Genomic DNA, 16545 nt, shown 5'->3' with positions numbered 1-16545 from the left:
CGAAGTTGCCGATGGAGGTGGCAACTCTGCCGATTGTGGTAGTGGTGGTATGTCTAAGGTCGGCGATCCCGTTTGAGGAGCAGGCCATTTTTTTTTTTTTTTTTTATTTTCTTGAAAGCGAAAAATCTCACTCGGTCCTCTTGCATTTTTGAAAGAAAAATTCGAACGCGCTCGTTCGCCTCCGCATTTCAATTTTCGATAACGGAATTTTTGTCCCACGAAAAATTGAATTAATTTTGAGTCGTTATTTATTTTTTTTTTTTGTACTGGGGATAAGGAAAAACGATGCCTGTAATCGTCTGTTCGAAATTTGTTGTTACGATCGATATACAGATATATTTATCAAGCCAATATAATACAATACGGAAAAGTAACTTGGGGTATAATCGTGGGAGAAATATTTATAACGGTAATCTTTTAACTGGTGATTAAGTTTGTCAGAAATAGATCCGTCCGATGGTTAAAAAATTTTTACTAATTACTTTGTCTACTTCTAGTCACGGTTTTTTCTTATCAGATTTCAAAATATCGCTCTTTTGGCCACAAATACAATGTTTTCTTTTAAGAATATTGGCGATTTTTGGCGAAACAGATATAATAAAACTATGCATTACGAACGAAATACCGACACCGGTAGCCAATGCGTCGATTGCATTAGCAGTTTTAAAATTTCAGCCTGAGAATAAACATTTCCGAATATCTGACAACTCCGTGTTATACGTGACAAACGTGACACAATTGCTAAATACCGTTGATAAACTGAATCGATAATAGAATAGAAACTACGAACGATATTCGCAGGCTTCGTTTATTTTCGTTTCCGTAAGGTCCGTAATAATATTTCAAACGAATACCAAGGATTGCCTCATATTCCGATTTGTTTATGGTACGTTAACATACTTTTCACAACTCGACATTGCTCGATATGTGATCGATGAGAAGGTACACATAACATGAAAGTGATAATCGGAAATAACAAAAAAAAACCTATTCTCACCATCGTTATCTTTATTAGCGCCAATCAACTAGCAGCTCATCCCATATTATAGGTATGTATACATATTGAAGTATATCTATAGTTAGGTACAAGACATTTATCGCTCTGCAGGCATTCAAAAACACGACGATGTTTTAAAAGATACGTTACTTACTACGTGGTGATCATATAAATATTACAATATCTATTACACATATATTCATACATATAACATGAGTGAGGGATATTCAAGTATGCATGTATTAATGGTAATAATAGTATGATGATAAAGCTTGGTTGCTTAATGGTGCAATAGTTTTTCTTTTTCATAAAATATGACATACGAAGGGAAGTGTCGTTATTAATAGAGAGAGAGAGAGAGAGAGAGAGAATAGTGGGTGACAAAGCTGCATTATACTTATATTCCGTTTTCGTGATAAATAATAGACATTGAGCTATTATGCCGTGTGCAAGTATTGTAATAATTAGGTAGAATTACGCACGAAATGTTAAAGTACGTGATGCTTATTTACAGAATTGGAATCTTTACTCGACATTGGTCCGTGACCAGCCTCGGGTTTGTTTATGCTTTATTATACTTTAATTATATTTTACTCTTTCTTTCTTTCGAATTTATTAAATTAAACTACACGAAATCAGCAGTGTATCGCGCTTCGTTAGCCGGTTTTTACTTGTTTTACCGTCCTCGATTTATTTCCATCGCATAGTATTAATGAACAATTTGCCACTGTGGTACGATTCCGGGTCTGAATTTATATACTATTTAAATACTTTGTATTAGGTATATTCTTTGCATTTGAATATTGCGCTGGTATTTATAAGGTTTTGAGAGCGTTAGCAATGAAATGAAAATAATGTAACGATACATTTAATTAAATTCGTTATAGCTGTGTCTCTAAATCGCTACCTGCTGCTCGAATTGGCGCTGCTCGATTATTGAGCGGGTAAATTTATCACGCAATCGGCATTTGATTGATAATAATCGATGACCCCTGAACTGTTTTTTAATCAACAACTTTGGCTCAAATGCTTCTATTTGATAATAGATTCTCCATCTCGCTACGCGAAATTGACCAAAATGAGAACCAGGGAAGAAAAAAATTGAAGCCACTATTTAGGATGAAATGTATACATCACAAAACACCCAAGAACTTCGCGGACATCGTTTTTCAGCATATTCCATAAAGCATAAAGCCAGATGTAACGTATGCTGTGCGACCATATTGATCATATTATTTTAGTGTTATCGATTCCCCCGTATGTCGGTTGGATACCGTTAAACTGTACATAATTTATAAACCTAATATTTATTAGTTGCTAATATAATTTATTATAAATTAATTAAATATATAGTTTACATTCTAGCACAGTTATAATTAAATTTAATTAAGCATGATTTACAAATATATGGATAACAAAAGGCTTCTGATAATTAAATAAGCGCACTTTGCCGGAAAAAAAAAAAACAAATATTTATATCATGTACAGAGAGAAGAAATTAAATTTTCAGCGTAATGAAAATTGTAAGAATTCGCATATTATACAATCAATTCTGTAAAACTTGATCGGACAAGAATTAACATCGTTCTCAAATCCACACAAAATGGTATATACATATTATTTGTATGTATCCACTTACTGCTATGTATCAAATAATTGTTGCTTTCATGTTTCGAGACTTTGACAAGGTGCTGGGCGAATGAGCATAGAAATTATGTCAGTGTTTAGTTTTTGGTGTAAATAATATCGAAGTATAATAAGACTTTGCATGGAAATAAAAACAAAAAATACCTCATGCAGCTTCTGCGGGATTAAAAAAATAAATTAGCTAGCTACAAATATCACAAAAAAATTGCTACAAATCGATTAATATCTAATTTGTAAATTGTTTCACTTTCATTGCGTGTAATGAAATTACTCATTAATACTCTAAATAATGCCTTTCAAAGTCATAAAATAGATACCTATTAATTATGAAATCTGTTAAGATCTAAAATATTGAGTCGAGCTTAATTAGTTCGATGTTTCATTGGTTATTTTTAAATAACAATGTTTTGAGTAAAATGATCAGTGATTAGTTATATAACGATAAATTAGGAATAAAATTAAGATTACGTCTGTATACAGCATGAAAATCCCGTCGTATTTTTGCAAAGAACAAGTTGAAAATAATAAAACACTAACACACACATTTTCCCCCAACAAGTTTGGCTTATTACAATAGAACTTTTATTCTTAAATTTTACTCAAGTACTTGTCCTTTATGTCGAATTAATTAAATGGTGTTAATTTCATTTCGCGTCGAGTCATCTATGAAAATTCTTATTCATCACCTCTGGACCGAGTAAAAATTTAGTAGGGTAATTATTACATATCGCAAAGATTCATCGATACGTCAAATCAAGCGAATTGGAAGCAATATTAACGTACAGTACGTTTTTTCCCTCAAACTTGTTAACAATTTCGAAAGACTTTGAATTTTAAAGCGTCGTTAAAAATTTTCCATCTTCTATACAAACGTTTTTCTATTCTCTACGTATGTTTTGCTAGATATGCTCTACGTATAACGAGCCAAGAGTCTATGCATATTCGGTAAATGAGCAGTGTATCGAATTTTATGCAAAATACGCTGCTACTGTTACTCAATTAGATCACAGATGGTACTAACGGTACGACTGCTACCACATATTTCTGTTACAAACTACGTAAACCGTTACGCAAGAAGAGACCACTGCCCAAAGTAATTCAATTTTCGAAAAGAGGAACGCCACGAACGGATTCTTGTGTGAAAGTTTTGCATAATTCAATACGTTTGACAGATGCTATAGTCGAATAGTATGACAAATTAACACGTTGATTGATAATCTAGGAACTAAAATGAAAAGCTTTTTCAATCGCTTCCTTCGTTATTCTATGCAGTTATTGGTACTGGCAAAGGGCATTGAACTTGCCAAACGATCAAATGACTTTGTTCTCCATGTTCTTCAGAGTTAGCGGCAAGATTCGACCTCTCGATTCCATCGTCCGTATCATCACCGTCACCTGTAGAATATGACATTTTTGTTGTGCATACGTTTGTTCGAAATATTGAAATACGGTACTTTATACATCACAACTAATGTGTATTAGCAGAAGAAAGGTGCAGATGAAGTCAGCTTTGTACAACACAATATACATATACCGGCTGCGGAAGCTCCCAGAGAGTGAAGGATATGTATATGGAAATATTTTGCAAAGTTTCAAGTCGTGCATTTTCCATTAATGAAATAGTTTTATCCAGTGGTTGCGGCAAACAATGAAATTAACTTTGTTCCAAATATTTTATACATCATCAACTCTTGAAACTGTGAAAGCTCCTTGCCAATTAAGGATAATAGTGGCTTCAAGCCAGCAACGAGTATTTTTTAAGTTACCGATTAACAATATACAAGATCAATCACTACCTTTCGTATAGCGATACGAGAGCTTTGATTACGACATAGCGTTTAAAATATGACAGCAGCTCGATGTTAATCCACGGAATAAAGACCAGTTTTTCAGACCCTCACTAACAAATCATAAACAAATTCAATGTTCACGTGTTCGTACCGTAAATATCAAAAATACTCTTCTGCCGATTCAAAAAAAAAAAAAAAAAACACAACGTGTGTATATGAACTGGGGTATCCTAAAAGAAATGATATTTTATACAATTCCCATGATGAGCACAGTAATCAAATGACATTGTACGTATGTATGTGTTGTGCATTTTTGGGTGCTGTACATATTTCACGTGTTCCTTAATTTAAACACCAGGACAGGCGGTGAGAATTTATATTGCAGTCTGTATTTTAATATTAACCCGGTTTCGACCACTTTACGTTAATCATTCGAACCGACAATAGTTGAACCGACAAAACCGCTTCCACATTATTAATAAAATTACCAATCATCAAGTTGTAGAAAATTTTTTAAGCCGTTATAATCTCTTTACAGTTTTTAAAAACAAAAGATTTGCTGTATCGAAATTCCTAATCGTTAGTTTACTGAAAGTTAGTGTGAAACAACAAAAGTTAATCGAGATACGGATAGTTGTTGATTAGTAATAAGAACCAAATTAAATCGACCGTTTCCTATTACTCTCTGGGGGCATACCTGACCAGCTGCCACACAATGAGGTGGGTCGCAACGTCACTTTCGTCCTCAGCCTCTTCAACTGAAATTACGAATCACCCCGAAAAACTCAAAACGCAACCGTGATTTTCATCAGTTTCAATTTTAAAGATCACAATAACTCATTCAAGTGTACTATAAAGATTGTAATAAAGGTAGACCGTCATAGTCATCATCAAAACGTGATAAAAAAAAAAAAAAAAAAACTTACCAACTCGGAAATCAATGTACCCCTCACCACCGGATAATACAAGCATTGCGGGCTGTGATCCATCGCTCACGATACTTTGACCGCCTTGTCCTGAAAAAACATGTAGTATTATTATTGTAGTAATGAAACGGAACGGGTAGTTTTCAATTCGTGTAAAATACACGAGACTCTTACCAGGTACGGCAACAAACATCTTTACAGCATCTCGGTGTCCGTGAAAACTGAGCTGAGCATGCGCCATGCTACAGTAAGGTACAAAACTTCCAGGCGTTACTCCCTTGTCGGATGCGAAGACCCTGACACCCACACCAGGCGCGTCTGTTTTCATACCAGCCTGCGCTCGTGAGACTGCCATAGAACCACCAGCACCTTGAATTGATTGGAAAATATACTGAAGAGACTAATTCATGAGTCGTGTAATTACTGGTATTTTAAACCCAACTTTTCTCACTTTCGGACAAAGGTACGGATATGATTACTCCGTTTCCAGTCCCAATCCACAATCTGTTAGACGATATAAGCAGAGCAGTTATTCTCACAAATGAGAATCCCAACTTTCCTGTGCCCAGCATCTTGCTGACGTAAGGCTCTATATCGACGTCCTGGAGGTGTTGATAGGTATGCGCGTGGTACAGCCTTAATGTTGAATCCAATCTGATGCTGACCCAGACTCCCTCCCCCAACCAGGCGAGTTGCCTGACCTGCGATTCTCGACGAGGGTGAGCATCGACGGTGCACTGCAGTTGCGAGAATACCAGAAGATATTTGGGATTTATGAATCGAATGTCTTCACTTTTCCCTGGTGTATAAGTTCAGCTTACCTCCAGAGTTAAGGCGATAGGATCAACGACGTGAATTTTGTTTCTATATCCGCACCAAACAGTTTTTCCTGTAACAGCGGTCATACACCTTATGGAATGTTGAGGACTACCAAGTGTTATTATGTGGTGCTGCGAGAGGTCCCACTGGCCGTCGGAACCTCTTCGGAATATTGCCACTGTTCCATCGGCTAAGGCGACCAAAACTCTTCCTTGAACATGGCTGAAACGATAAGGTCGGACCCTTGTAATATTTGTAACATTTTACACAAAAACTATGAATGCGGAATGGCGGCTGATGCTTACACAATGGCCAAAGCTGCATCTTTCAATCTAACCGAATGCAGACAGATAGTCCATTTGGCTACAGCTGAATGTACAAATACAGCACCATTTTGAGCACCCAACCACATGGTTGGTTGAACAGAGGACATTTTTTCCGTCACCAAATCCGTATCGTTAGTTTGCATCGACGGCTCAGGTGTACTCTTTACAAATTGCACTTTCCCTAAATTTGCCGTCTCGCTATCGATGCTTTCTAAACTTTGTGGTTCAGTGTTACTATTAGGATCCGCGTCAACTTTGTCAGAGTCTTCAGGCGCATTGTGATCATCTAAATTTTGATTGTCGACATCTGTTTTGACCTTCTCTTCTACCTTGGAGTTGGTATTCTCTCTGGCTTCGCTCAGCTCTAAGGAAACTGGTTCGCTATTGCTGTTTTGATCGCCAGCGCCATTCGTTTGGATCGAGTTGTCATTCGATCCCAATACATAATCGCTCTCCTTAGCACCTGGAACACTTGCGATGCATAACAAATGACTTTGGCAAACGTTGAAGGCTTCCAATATGTCTGCTGGATTATTCGCATCGATGACCGTCACTTTAGACATCTTTTGTGTTGACGTGCAAATCCAAACTAGGGAACTTAGCTGCTGCTCTAATCGCTCGGCTTCTAATCGCTGCTGCTCGCTCTCCTGAAGCTCCTTATCCAAGTGCTCAACAGCGTCCTCGGCAGTCTTCACGTTATTCTCTTGAGCCTCGGCTGCGTAAAATACACTACCGCCTACCATGCTACCACCATCCCTTGTCTTTCCACCGCTCAAGTTGACACCAGCTCCGCACCATATCTGTTGTACAGAGAAATATGTGTTGTATTTTTAGAACATTGTGCGATTCAAGGAACTTTTGATATTTCGAATAAGTCTTAAGAAGAGTAAATCACCTTCATTCCAGGCTCGGTCTCTTGTAACGGTCTACAATATACAGGAACAGGTACAGGCTGTCTAGCAGGTGCGCTCGGTTTCCCAGGTAAGCTCCAGCCATAAGCTTGTAAACGGCCGTCTTCTTTCCTTACATGAGCTCGTACTTGACGGTATTGTTCCCTCCGTTCGTTAGCTCGTCGAGCTACTAACTTTTCCGAGGACCTGTAAACAGATTATCAATGTCTGAGCAATCTGCATACAGTAATATTTACATATTAAACTGGTTTAAATTACAATCTTGACATTTGTCATGATTCTGCTATAAAAGCACAATTTTTCACTATAAATTCAGAAATATTTCCACAAATAATTTAGTCATCACCAAATGATTTTCGCTCGATTAGAAACAGTTTTACACGCATCTTGGGGACCCGATTACCAAAAGCAGGTTCGTTAACGCAATGCGGGAACCGAACAACGAATAGTAGCAATCAAAGTATAGTCTCTGAGTATAGAAAACAAATTACATCCTAATGACAATGTACTTATTTTTTATCAATATGGTGAGATTATTTTATACGTATTTTTTTTTTAAATTTTGTTGAAATCAGTACTCAATGGCATGCATTCGTAACAGACTCGTAATTGATTACAAGTTTCCTTTACACAACGTGAGATCTGTGAATACATCTCTGCAACAGTATTCATATCAGGAATGGGAAGGGTGAGAACGGACATTGGGTACATTGAATACTGATTCAGTGTCGATTTAAATTATGGAAAAATATTCTCCCAAAGTATTAGTCAAGGCAACCACGTGAAGGCTGAAAATCATGTCCAGTTATTGATTCAATATTGAGTGAGGAATATTAATTATACATAGGTCATGTAAGCTACAGCACAAGCACAAGGCTAAATAAATTTACTTGAAATTCGACTTACAAGAGGTCTGATAGTCAAAGTAATGAGCATTTTCTAAGAACACTGATAATCACTTGAAAGGATAGTAAAGGTAACCCGAGTAGAATAAATAATTAAAGTTTAATTATTATATTGAAATAAAAACCATATTTAACGTAATTAAAATTAGTTTTATTCACTAATCAATAAACTATATAAGTATATATATGAATATACACGTTTATACGTGTGATAAATATAATCCAGAAAATGTACAAACTTTTATATACAACACAAAAGTGGTAAAATATTTTACGTACGAATTAAAATGAGTTGAATTATTTGAATGAGTATTATACATATAGAATGTGATAATGCATTCAGAACACTATTTTCATTTACATTCTTAAATAACATGAAAAAGTATGATGACTGAATGGCAATGCTTGATTTTTCGCGAATAAAATATATTATTTAACAAATTTTTCATGTTGTACTGGTGAAATACTTGAATGGTACATTATTTCTTTGCTACAAATCATCGAACAGACCTCATGCTGACCCAATCGCCACTGACAAAAATACCCAACAGAACCAGCGCCATAAAGATAAAGCACATGGTCTAAGCTATTACAGGACCTCGTACCACGAATATATAATAACGTATACAGTGACAGAGAGTCAGAAAATGTCATTTAATTGAAAAATTTAAGATACATTGAATAAATGTACGCCAAATACTGAAAATATGCAGCCACGAAAGATAAAGAAACTGTTAAAAACGCAGATTATACGAAAGGAACTCACATCTTTTGAATCAGTCATGATTTTAATCGCGAGTTGCGACAAAAACTATGGATCCCAACTAACCAAAGATGGCTCTAATCTGTAAAGATTTTTAATACCCATTACTTTAAAAAATGTCGATTCATACATCAGCTTCTGTGAAATCATGATAAATCATTCTTACGTTAATGAATTTTCCAGGAAATTAACTTCCTATCGGAAAATAGCGTGTTCACTTTCGGTTTGAGTAGGTCCTCTATGTAAACCAAAAACCACTTTATATTTTGACAATTTCAATCGCAATTCTTTCGAATATAGATGTGAATATATGATAAATAATTACGGTATCGTTTTCTAAGAGTAGACGAATTCAAATAAATATTACTGTAAAAGTAAAGCGATGTACATTACAAACATTTGAAAGATGATGTAAAATTACAAGATAAATTATTAAAAATAAATATAGAACTGACGTTTGCTGAACAAAAATTAAACGAGATTTTCTTAATTAAAGATAATCGTGATACGATAGAGGAAAATTGTGAGCAGTAAAGAAGAGCACTAAAGACATCCAACTCAATTTCTGTTAGAAGTCTGTGAAAATTGAGACATCAACCAAAGATGCAAAGGATCTTATGCACACACCGTCTACGTGTCGATGTTTGAATTTGCTGTACTTGCACAACATTTTCACATATTCATATGCGTTGCTGTTGATGTCAAGGTCAGGTTTATGATATAAATAGCATCTTGGCTAGATTTAGCTAAACTAAGCGAGGGTGCTAAAGACTTTAACCAGGGAATGAGCATAATAAATTGTAGAAAAAAAAAAGAGTTGTTGAGAAATTACAATGAGAAAAGATAAGAGATTCTACGAAAAGATAATTGTTACCAGAACAATTGAATAACGTAAAGTGTGTGTACGTGATCAACGATTACAACGAAAACTAACTGAACCGTGAGTAAAATGAGTCAAGCTTCAATCTATAAATATGGATACAACTATAAGTTAGAACTGGTTTGTTTTCTCACATGTTGTCTCCTTGGTCAAGAAAGTCATGACGATTCTTCATTGTTCGTCTGCGCATTGCGTCTAGAGCCGGAGCTGGAGTAATTTGATTAGTCGGTGCACTGTAGCGCATGTGTGGTAGGGTATGCTGTCCCCGTGCTAATCCCCCTCGATCTGCCGGGCTTGTGAAGAGATTACTAAAACTGGATAAACAAAGGGGGAGTCAGATACCAGTATCAATACAGAATAATTGAGGAAAAATTTTGTGGTTCATTGTTTAATACTCACAACCGCCACACTGACTGTTTTCCACTGGAGATACTCGCGGGGTCAGTTCTGGATGCTCTGATCATTTCTGTCCACCTGACAGCCTCTTGAAGTTCCATGAACCTCTCTTTGTACTGATTTCTCTCCATTAAAACTCTGGCCATCTCTACCCTTGTGAAGCGCTTTCTTTGGGCCAGCGGAACATCCTCTTCGTCATCACTCTTTGTCGTTTTTGCAGCTGCTTCTGCTTCTTCTCTAGTTTTCTTCAGCTCCTCTTCCAGCATCGATACCTTTTGACGAAGACGTTCTCTGGCTTGTTGTAAAGCCCTGACTTCCTCTCTCAGTATTTCTTGCTCACTAGAATAACGTAAAGGGTCACAAATTAGCTAATCGAATTTTACTTTGACTAAGAAAATGTTTGTAATATATTTACCTGGTTAACTCATCTACTTTGACTATCAGGTCATCTTTGACGATGTTCAGCGCATTTCTGGAAAGATAAATTTGTATTATTATTGTAGATGTTAAAAGCGAATGTAAAATCATGATGAATGAGACTGAGCGAATTGCTTACTTGGTTGCTAGGAGTTCGTTATTTTCCATAATAAGATTTTCCACCTCTTTCCCCATGCCTAAAAAAAATTCATCAATTAATATATAATGATTGAGTGGTGTGCAGTATTCTCTCAACTGTTATCCTCATGGATAAAGCAGTAGCAAAGGAAATTTGTGTGGTGCTGAAAGAACCAGATGAGCAAAATATAGGTACAGAGCAAATGAGAATATTAAGGCAGTAAGTAGAAACTTTATGCTCTCGTATTTTCGGCTACAAAAATCCAAACTAAATTTGGAAATGATTATTTTTGTTAACATCATATGAGTGGAAGGTACTTAAATTTCTTGTGTTTGCAATTTTTGCGTCGTTCAATGCAGCCGGAGAAATTTGTTTAAATGTTACTTGAGAAAGCGTATTAAGATATTTTGAATTCAATTTGGTGCCTAAAGAATCATGCTTTGACCAAATGTTTATAAGAATACTGTAGAAACCACGAAAGGAAAGGTTTACAAACGTCCAATAATCAAATTAGATAGAAAATAGTCAGTTATTCAGAGACGCTTACCGAAAAAGTTGTCATTGACTGCATATGGATGGGTTATTCGTCGCATGCATCGTTCAATGAAGATTTGACGCGAACAGATGGACAGCAAAGGAACAGACAATGCAAATATACATACATGTTAGTAGTCAATTTTTTTTCCTTACGTATGAAATTTCAATTTTCCAAATACCGAAATATTGTCAAGTTTTATATTGGCATTCTGCCAACTTGGGATTCTTATAAAATGGCTTTTAATTGTGAGGTGTATTACCTTTTTTTTTTTCTTTTGAAAATACTATAATCGAATCGATCCCTAATTTGCAACATTTTGTATTAAAATATCGCAAACCGGACGCTTCTCATTCCAACATAAATGAAACATAGTTCGCATTGCATGCAGAAGTTATTCTTGCCTTGTAAACTGAATTCGAACAAAGCAAAGATATTTCAGGGAGCAAGCAAGTGGCATGTGTAAGATTAAACTATATAATTATCGAATAAATCGTTATGCACCTTCTTTTTCTGATTTCGGAATTCAGTTAAAAGGAAAAACAGTTGCTCTCAACAAGTCTAAGTATGTACCATATTGTTCTGAATATAAGCCGAAGTTTTTTGTCCTTGACATCACCTACCAAAATCATCCTCGTCTTACACGCGGACCCGTTTTATGCGCGAGTAACTGACAAAAAAACACCCTGAAATATTGTCAGAATTCGGGGTCGTCTTACATGCGGGGTCGGTTTATATCCAGAGCAATGTGGTATATATTATCATTTCAATGCTTTGAAAAACAAATGATGGTACAACAGCTGTGTAAATACAACAAGATGCAACCACTACATCCAATTTAACAGTTGGATTTAGATCCACGAGTTCGGTTGAGAAGGTAATGATCAATTATATCATTACATAGTTGCTACAATTCTTCGAATGCGGACAATAGACAGTACGAAAATAAACGAAAAAATATATCATGTGGAGAAATATTGCTACAAACGTACCCGACGAAGCGTATTCTCCTGGATGTACCCAGCTCCCTGCAACAAGAACAAATCAAATTGAACTTGTTGAAAAAACTCTATTTATTACATTTATTCTATTAGTTCTTGGTTTTTCTTCAATATTTAAATATTGTCAACCATCTTTAACCAGACGTTTACATATTTGTTTTACATTACCAGTGATATCTGCACCTTCGTCCATTTCACCGAGTGCATCCGCATCCTGAAAACTAAGTTCCTGATATAACGTGTTTCCACTTCGTTGTTCCTTATCTGTTCTTGTTCTACCACTTGGAGTTGTGGCAGTTTTTTCTGGACCGCTAGGTGTTGTCGGTGTTACAATTACCGGTGGCATTTCTGTTTCTGGACTTTCCTCTGCGCACATAAAAAGTTTATTCATGATTCATTCACCAATTGCTGACAACTATATGATAATTATTAATATGTTCCCAAGGTTTTAAGGCAGAGTGTTTGCATGTTTCCGTGTTACACAAACGAGGTAATGAATAATTGAAAGTATGGTAGTAAACCTTAAAGGAAATGTGTAATTGTAGAATCTGTCAATCTGATAGAGAAGCATAGTTGGAATGTTAATTTGAATGGTATACCATTAGAAAAGACATTTTATTTAATCCCTATGAATAATTCAAGAGAACAATGCATTTGAAAAAACAAAAATACTATAAAATTCTGTATCCCTTTCAATGATGGGATATTATTAAAGAAAATAACAATCACACTGATGAATCTCTGAAAATGAATGTTTTTTTTTCTGTACTGCGTCTTCAACTTACGTCTCGAAATTGCAGTAGTTTTGTTTTCTTGTAAGGGCTGATCTGTGAGCTGGCTTTTGTCCGAAGTTTCGATAGCTGCTTCGTTACTACTATCCAACATTTCTGCTCTAAGGCTAGCTCCGCTAGGTGGACTTTCTTCCTGACCATCATCAGCATTTATACTGGCTTCCAAACTTTGAAATCCGTAGCTCAAGGGGCCAGAACTTCGAGACATATGAGCTAATCCTAGCGAAGGTAAGCGGGAAGGACCTCGAGCCCCGGTGGTATTTTCTAATCTTTCTGTACTTCCCACCAACATTTTGGTACGTTCCATGTAATCTACATGTGTTTTGAATAACTCTGTGTAACGTTCGTGCAATCGAGAATATTCACGCTTCATCTCAGATTCCTTTTCTTCAAGACGGACAACTAAAATAAGGAATGAAATACCACGATGCAAATTTTCATAATCGATTAAACAGTTTACAATATAAATTTTATATCATAACTCGTCATTCTACAAGACGGCAAGTATGATTTGGCTGTTTACAAGCTTGGTTTGCGAATGTACAAGTGAAAAAATGTTCATAGCATAATGAAAATGATCAATTGATAAAAATGACTAATGAAGTAAATGAAAATGAATGTGGACCATGATGCCTTGGGAATAATGAGTAGGTGTAATTGTAAATCTACAGGATGTCGATTGTAGGATAAATTATTGCCTCTTTCGATTTGCACTACAAGACAAAAATTCTTGACATTAGGAAATTGTTTTGAAAAACTTACTCACATGGAAAATTTTGCAAATAAACGTATATTGGAAGATTGCTTTGACATTATTTTTTTTAAAAGTATGTACTATTGGATTGTACATGGTTATTGACACTTAGCAAATCTTAGAAACTAGATTTCTTTCGGAGTCCCGGAGGTAATAAGATGTTAAATAATTTGATGCAAGGTCAAAATTTTTTTACTTTGTAAATTCCATTTACAACTACCAAACAAGAAGTGTCAACGTTTTTGGACCAGTTGATTTCTTGCAAGCATCTGCTCTGTCTTTGAAAATATTTCCATCATTTAAATACACAATCAAATGTATAAAAAATATTCATCGAGTCGACAGTAAGCTTGAATTGAAACAGATTTTACCAACCCTACTGAAACATCGTACAAAATACTTCTCTGGTGTCAATTGATACTTAGGCAATTAATACTTTGGCGTATATACAAAGCATATTTTATTTCATGGAATTCATTATAATGAATTGAAAAAAATTCTTTACTTTCAAATGAAAATTGACTTTAGTTCGTTTCCTTCCTAAATTGCATGTATTAATTAAAGAAAATGGCAATCGATACATTTTGTTATAGTATTCAAAGGAAAATACATATCTATAGTGTACTTTTACAGAAAAATAAGCTCGACATATAATTTCCACCAGAAAAATTTATAATGGCAAATAGACAGAGGAACATGCGCGTCTAAATGAAGGACTAAAAAAAAGAATCAAAGCATGCTCTATTATAAAAGTAACAAACATAAAGAGGCCCATCAAAATATGCCCAAAAACCAAGTAAAAATGAAATAAAAAAAAATAGTAAACAAATATAGTAACATGTATATAAAATCAAAACAGAAAACAGTCTACTCTACTGTAGGGGGAGGTTCTGTGAGGGGATGGACTGGAGATGACTTTGGCATTTGTACCGTGGTCTTGGGAATTTTTAGTCTTCAATTCCAACATTCGAACAATTGACTCCAGGCTATCGATCTTCGATAGCAGTTCCTTCCTCTCATCCTCAGCTACGTCCTCCAATTCTAATAGTTTCTGTAAAATAAAAATCAGACCACTGATCAAATTCACTTAAAAATAGCTTAAACAAAGGATGAATAAGTATAGTGATCGTTGGTTCTTATACCTGATCCGAAGTTTTTCTGAGCTGTTTTTCTCTCTCGTACTGAGTGACGAGCTGTTCGTTGTCCTCCCGCAATAATTCCAATTCAACCTCATGTTCTTGATTTTCCGTATACGCAAGATCCAAGCATTCCAACACATTGACTAGAAGGGGCATCAGTTCTTTGACGACATCTTCGTCGTAGCGTGCAATCATGCGTTCAAATTCCTGGTAAATACTGCCAGCCAGAGACTGTACCTTCTCCGACATGACAACATGACTGTCCTCGTGCGTTCCATACACAGTTTCCTGATCCATATTTAAGCCGATTACACCGACGGGTTCTGAAATTAAATTATGACTTTGTTAATTCATCCGTCTTCTCTCAAACACAATTGTATCTATACTAATATCTTTCAAGAAATTGACGTTTAAAATCAGTAGAACGAAATAGAATTGATGAATAAAAAAAAAGAGAGAAAAATTCAAGGATATAAAGGCGATTAATTTATCATCCTCTTGGAATTAACATGTAGAGTTATTTCAACTGGTCCACCGAGAGGGAAATACACAATTTTATCATATTAAGAGATAAGAAGTTGACGTTGATAGAAGTATCGTGTATTACTTATGGGAGTAACGTTTAATTACGTTAAATGTACGGAGAGCAGCAGTGCTGGCACATGTGTGAGTGCAACTGTCACGATAGAATTGCGCCTCTTTTCTTCACCACATGAAGTTAGGATTGAAAAGAAAAGCGTAGAATGAACGTGCTTTTATAAGCTAGGCGCGTATGTACCGAGTATAATACAGTTATAGCACACAGTTGTGCATTCTTGAGCTAGAAAATGTCGTGTAGTCAATTGTGTCTCATCTAGTCAACTTCAAGTGTCAGAGACCTAACCTATAGCAGAATAAGTAAGGAAAAAAAGGGGGAACATAGATTGGAGATAAATTCCTGGTGATTCATGATAATCCAGGCTGTTTATCGAGTACCCGTAAACGAACTTCTGGATGAGGTTACCAATAATCTACTAGAGAGAGCGAGAGAGAGAAAAATATCTATAATCTACGCTAAACGTGCGCCTGCTTGCCTTGTATGGGTTGTTCTGTGACGTTTCGCAACCACCAGTTTCGACCTTGGATCTAACCCGAACAACCACCGCACGATGTAACACCGATTCACCACTCAAATATGTTACCCGTCAACCGCACAGGTCATTTTTCTTTCTTAATATTGTAACCGAACTCGAGGCATTTGCTCGTTTACTCCCCCCGTCAGTATCAACGATTTTCAGAGACACGGGTCATCGCCATTTTTCGCCACTTCCCCACTGCAATTTATTACGGTACGTAGTACAAAGAGCAACAAAATTATTTCATCCAGATGGCTCTGACGGGGAGAACTAAAATACGTAATCCCCCGATCG

At 35.9% G+C, this 16545-nt stretch overlaps 1 protein-coding gene and 1 long non-coding RNA gene across 7 annotated transcripts; one reads left to right on the top strand and one right to left on the bottom strand.

Moving 5' to 3' along the window:
• The first annotated feature begins 4 nt into the window (after nucleotides 1-4).
• Nucleotides 5-2082, top strand: LOC124176397. Its single transcript, XR_006869370.1, has 2 exons — nucleotides 5-942; nucleotides 1016-2082. It is a non-coding gene; the product is annotated as an uncharacterized LOC124176397 (long non-coding RNA).
• LOC124176395 (JNK-interacting protein 3) lies at nucleotides 991-16481 on the bottom strand. 6 transcript variants are annotated; one of them, XM_046557626.1, is made up of 19 exons: nucleotides 16210-16481; nucleotides 15140-15459; nucleotides 14874-15048; nucleotides 13238-13645; nucleotides 12621-12818; nucleotides 12444-12479; nucleotides 11464-11481; nucleotides 10917-10974; nucleotides 10776-10832; nucleotides 10364-10699; nucleotides 10099-10278; nucleotides 7401-7602; nucleotides 6485-7305; nucleotides 6182-6401; nucleotides 5812-6097; nucleotides 5535-5729; nucleotides 5361-5450; nucleotides 5132-5192; nucleotides 3913-4039 (listed from the first exon to the last, which is right to left on the bottom strand). In XM_046557626.1, exons 2-19 carry the CDS (start codon nucleotides 15431-15433, stop codon nucleotides 4036-4038), a joined length of 3639 nt encoding a protein of 1212 aa, XP_046413582.1. In that variant the 5' UTR covers nucleotides 15434-15459; nucleotides 16210-16481; the 3' UTR covers nucleotides 3913-4035. The 6 variants fall into 6 exon arrangements, with proteins under 6 accessions (XP_046413578.1, XP_046413581.1, XP_046413579.1 ...); XM_046557622.1 differs by lacking the exon at nucleotides 5132-5192 and having other exon boundaries at nucleotides 991-4039; XM_046557625.1 differs by lacking the exon at nucleotides 5132-5192 and having other exon boundaries at nucleotides 991-4039; nucleotides 14928-15048; nucleotides 16210-16480.
• Between the last annotated feature and the right edge of the window lie 64 nt (nucleotides 16482-16545).

Source organism: Neodiprion fabricii, chromosome 2 (assembly GCF_021155785.1).
Source record: "Neodiprion fabricii isolate iyNeoFabr1 chromosome 2, iyNeoFabr1.1, whole genome shotgun sequence".
In the NCBI taxonomy this organism is placed as follows: Eukaryota; Metazoa; Arthropoda; class Insecta; order Hymenoptera; family Diprionidae; genus Neodiprion; species Neodiprion fabricii.
Note: the sequence above shows the minus strand (reverse complement) of the source record. Positions and strands in the feature narration are given on the sequence as shown.

What these genes read in the sequence shown, in the direction of transcription:
- LOC124176395 (XM_046557622.1), bottom strand. Translation starts at nt 15,433, where the DNA reads ATGGATCAGGAAACTGTGTATGGAACGCACGAGGACAGTCATGTTGTC. An exon ending in TCACAGAACCTCCCCCTACA is followed by an intron (nt 13,646 to 14,873) that starts GTAGAGTAGACT and finishes TCCTTATTTTAG; the next exon opens with TTGTCCGTCTTGAAGAAAAG. An exon ending in AAAGTAGATGAGTTAACCAG is followed by an intron (nt 10,700 to 10,775) that starts GTAAATATATTA and finishes ACGTTATTCTAG; the next exon opens with TGAGCAAGAAATACTGAGAG.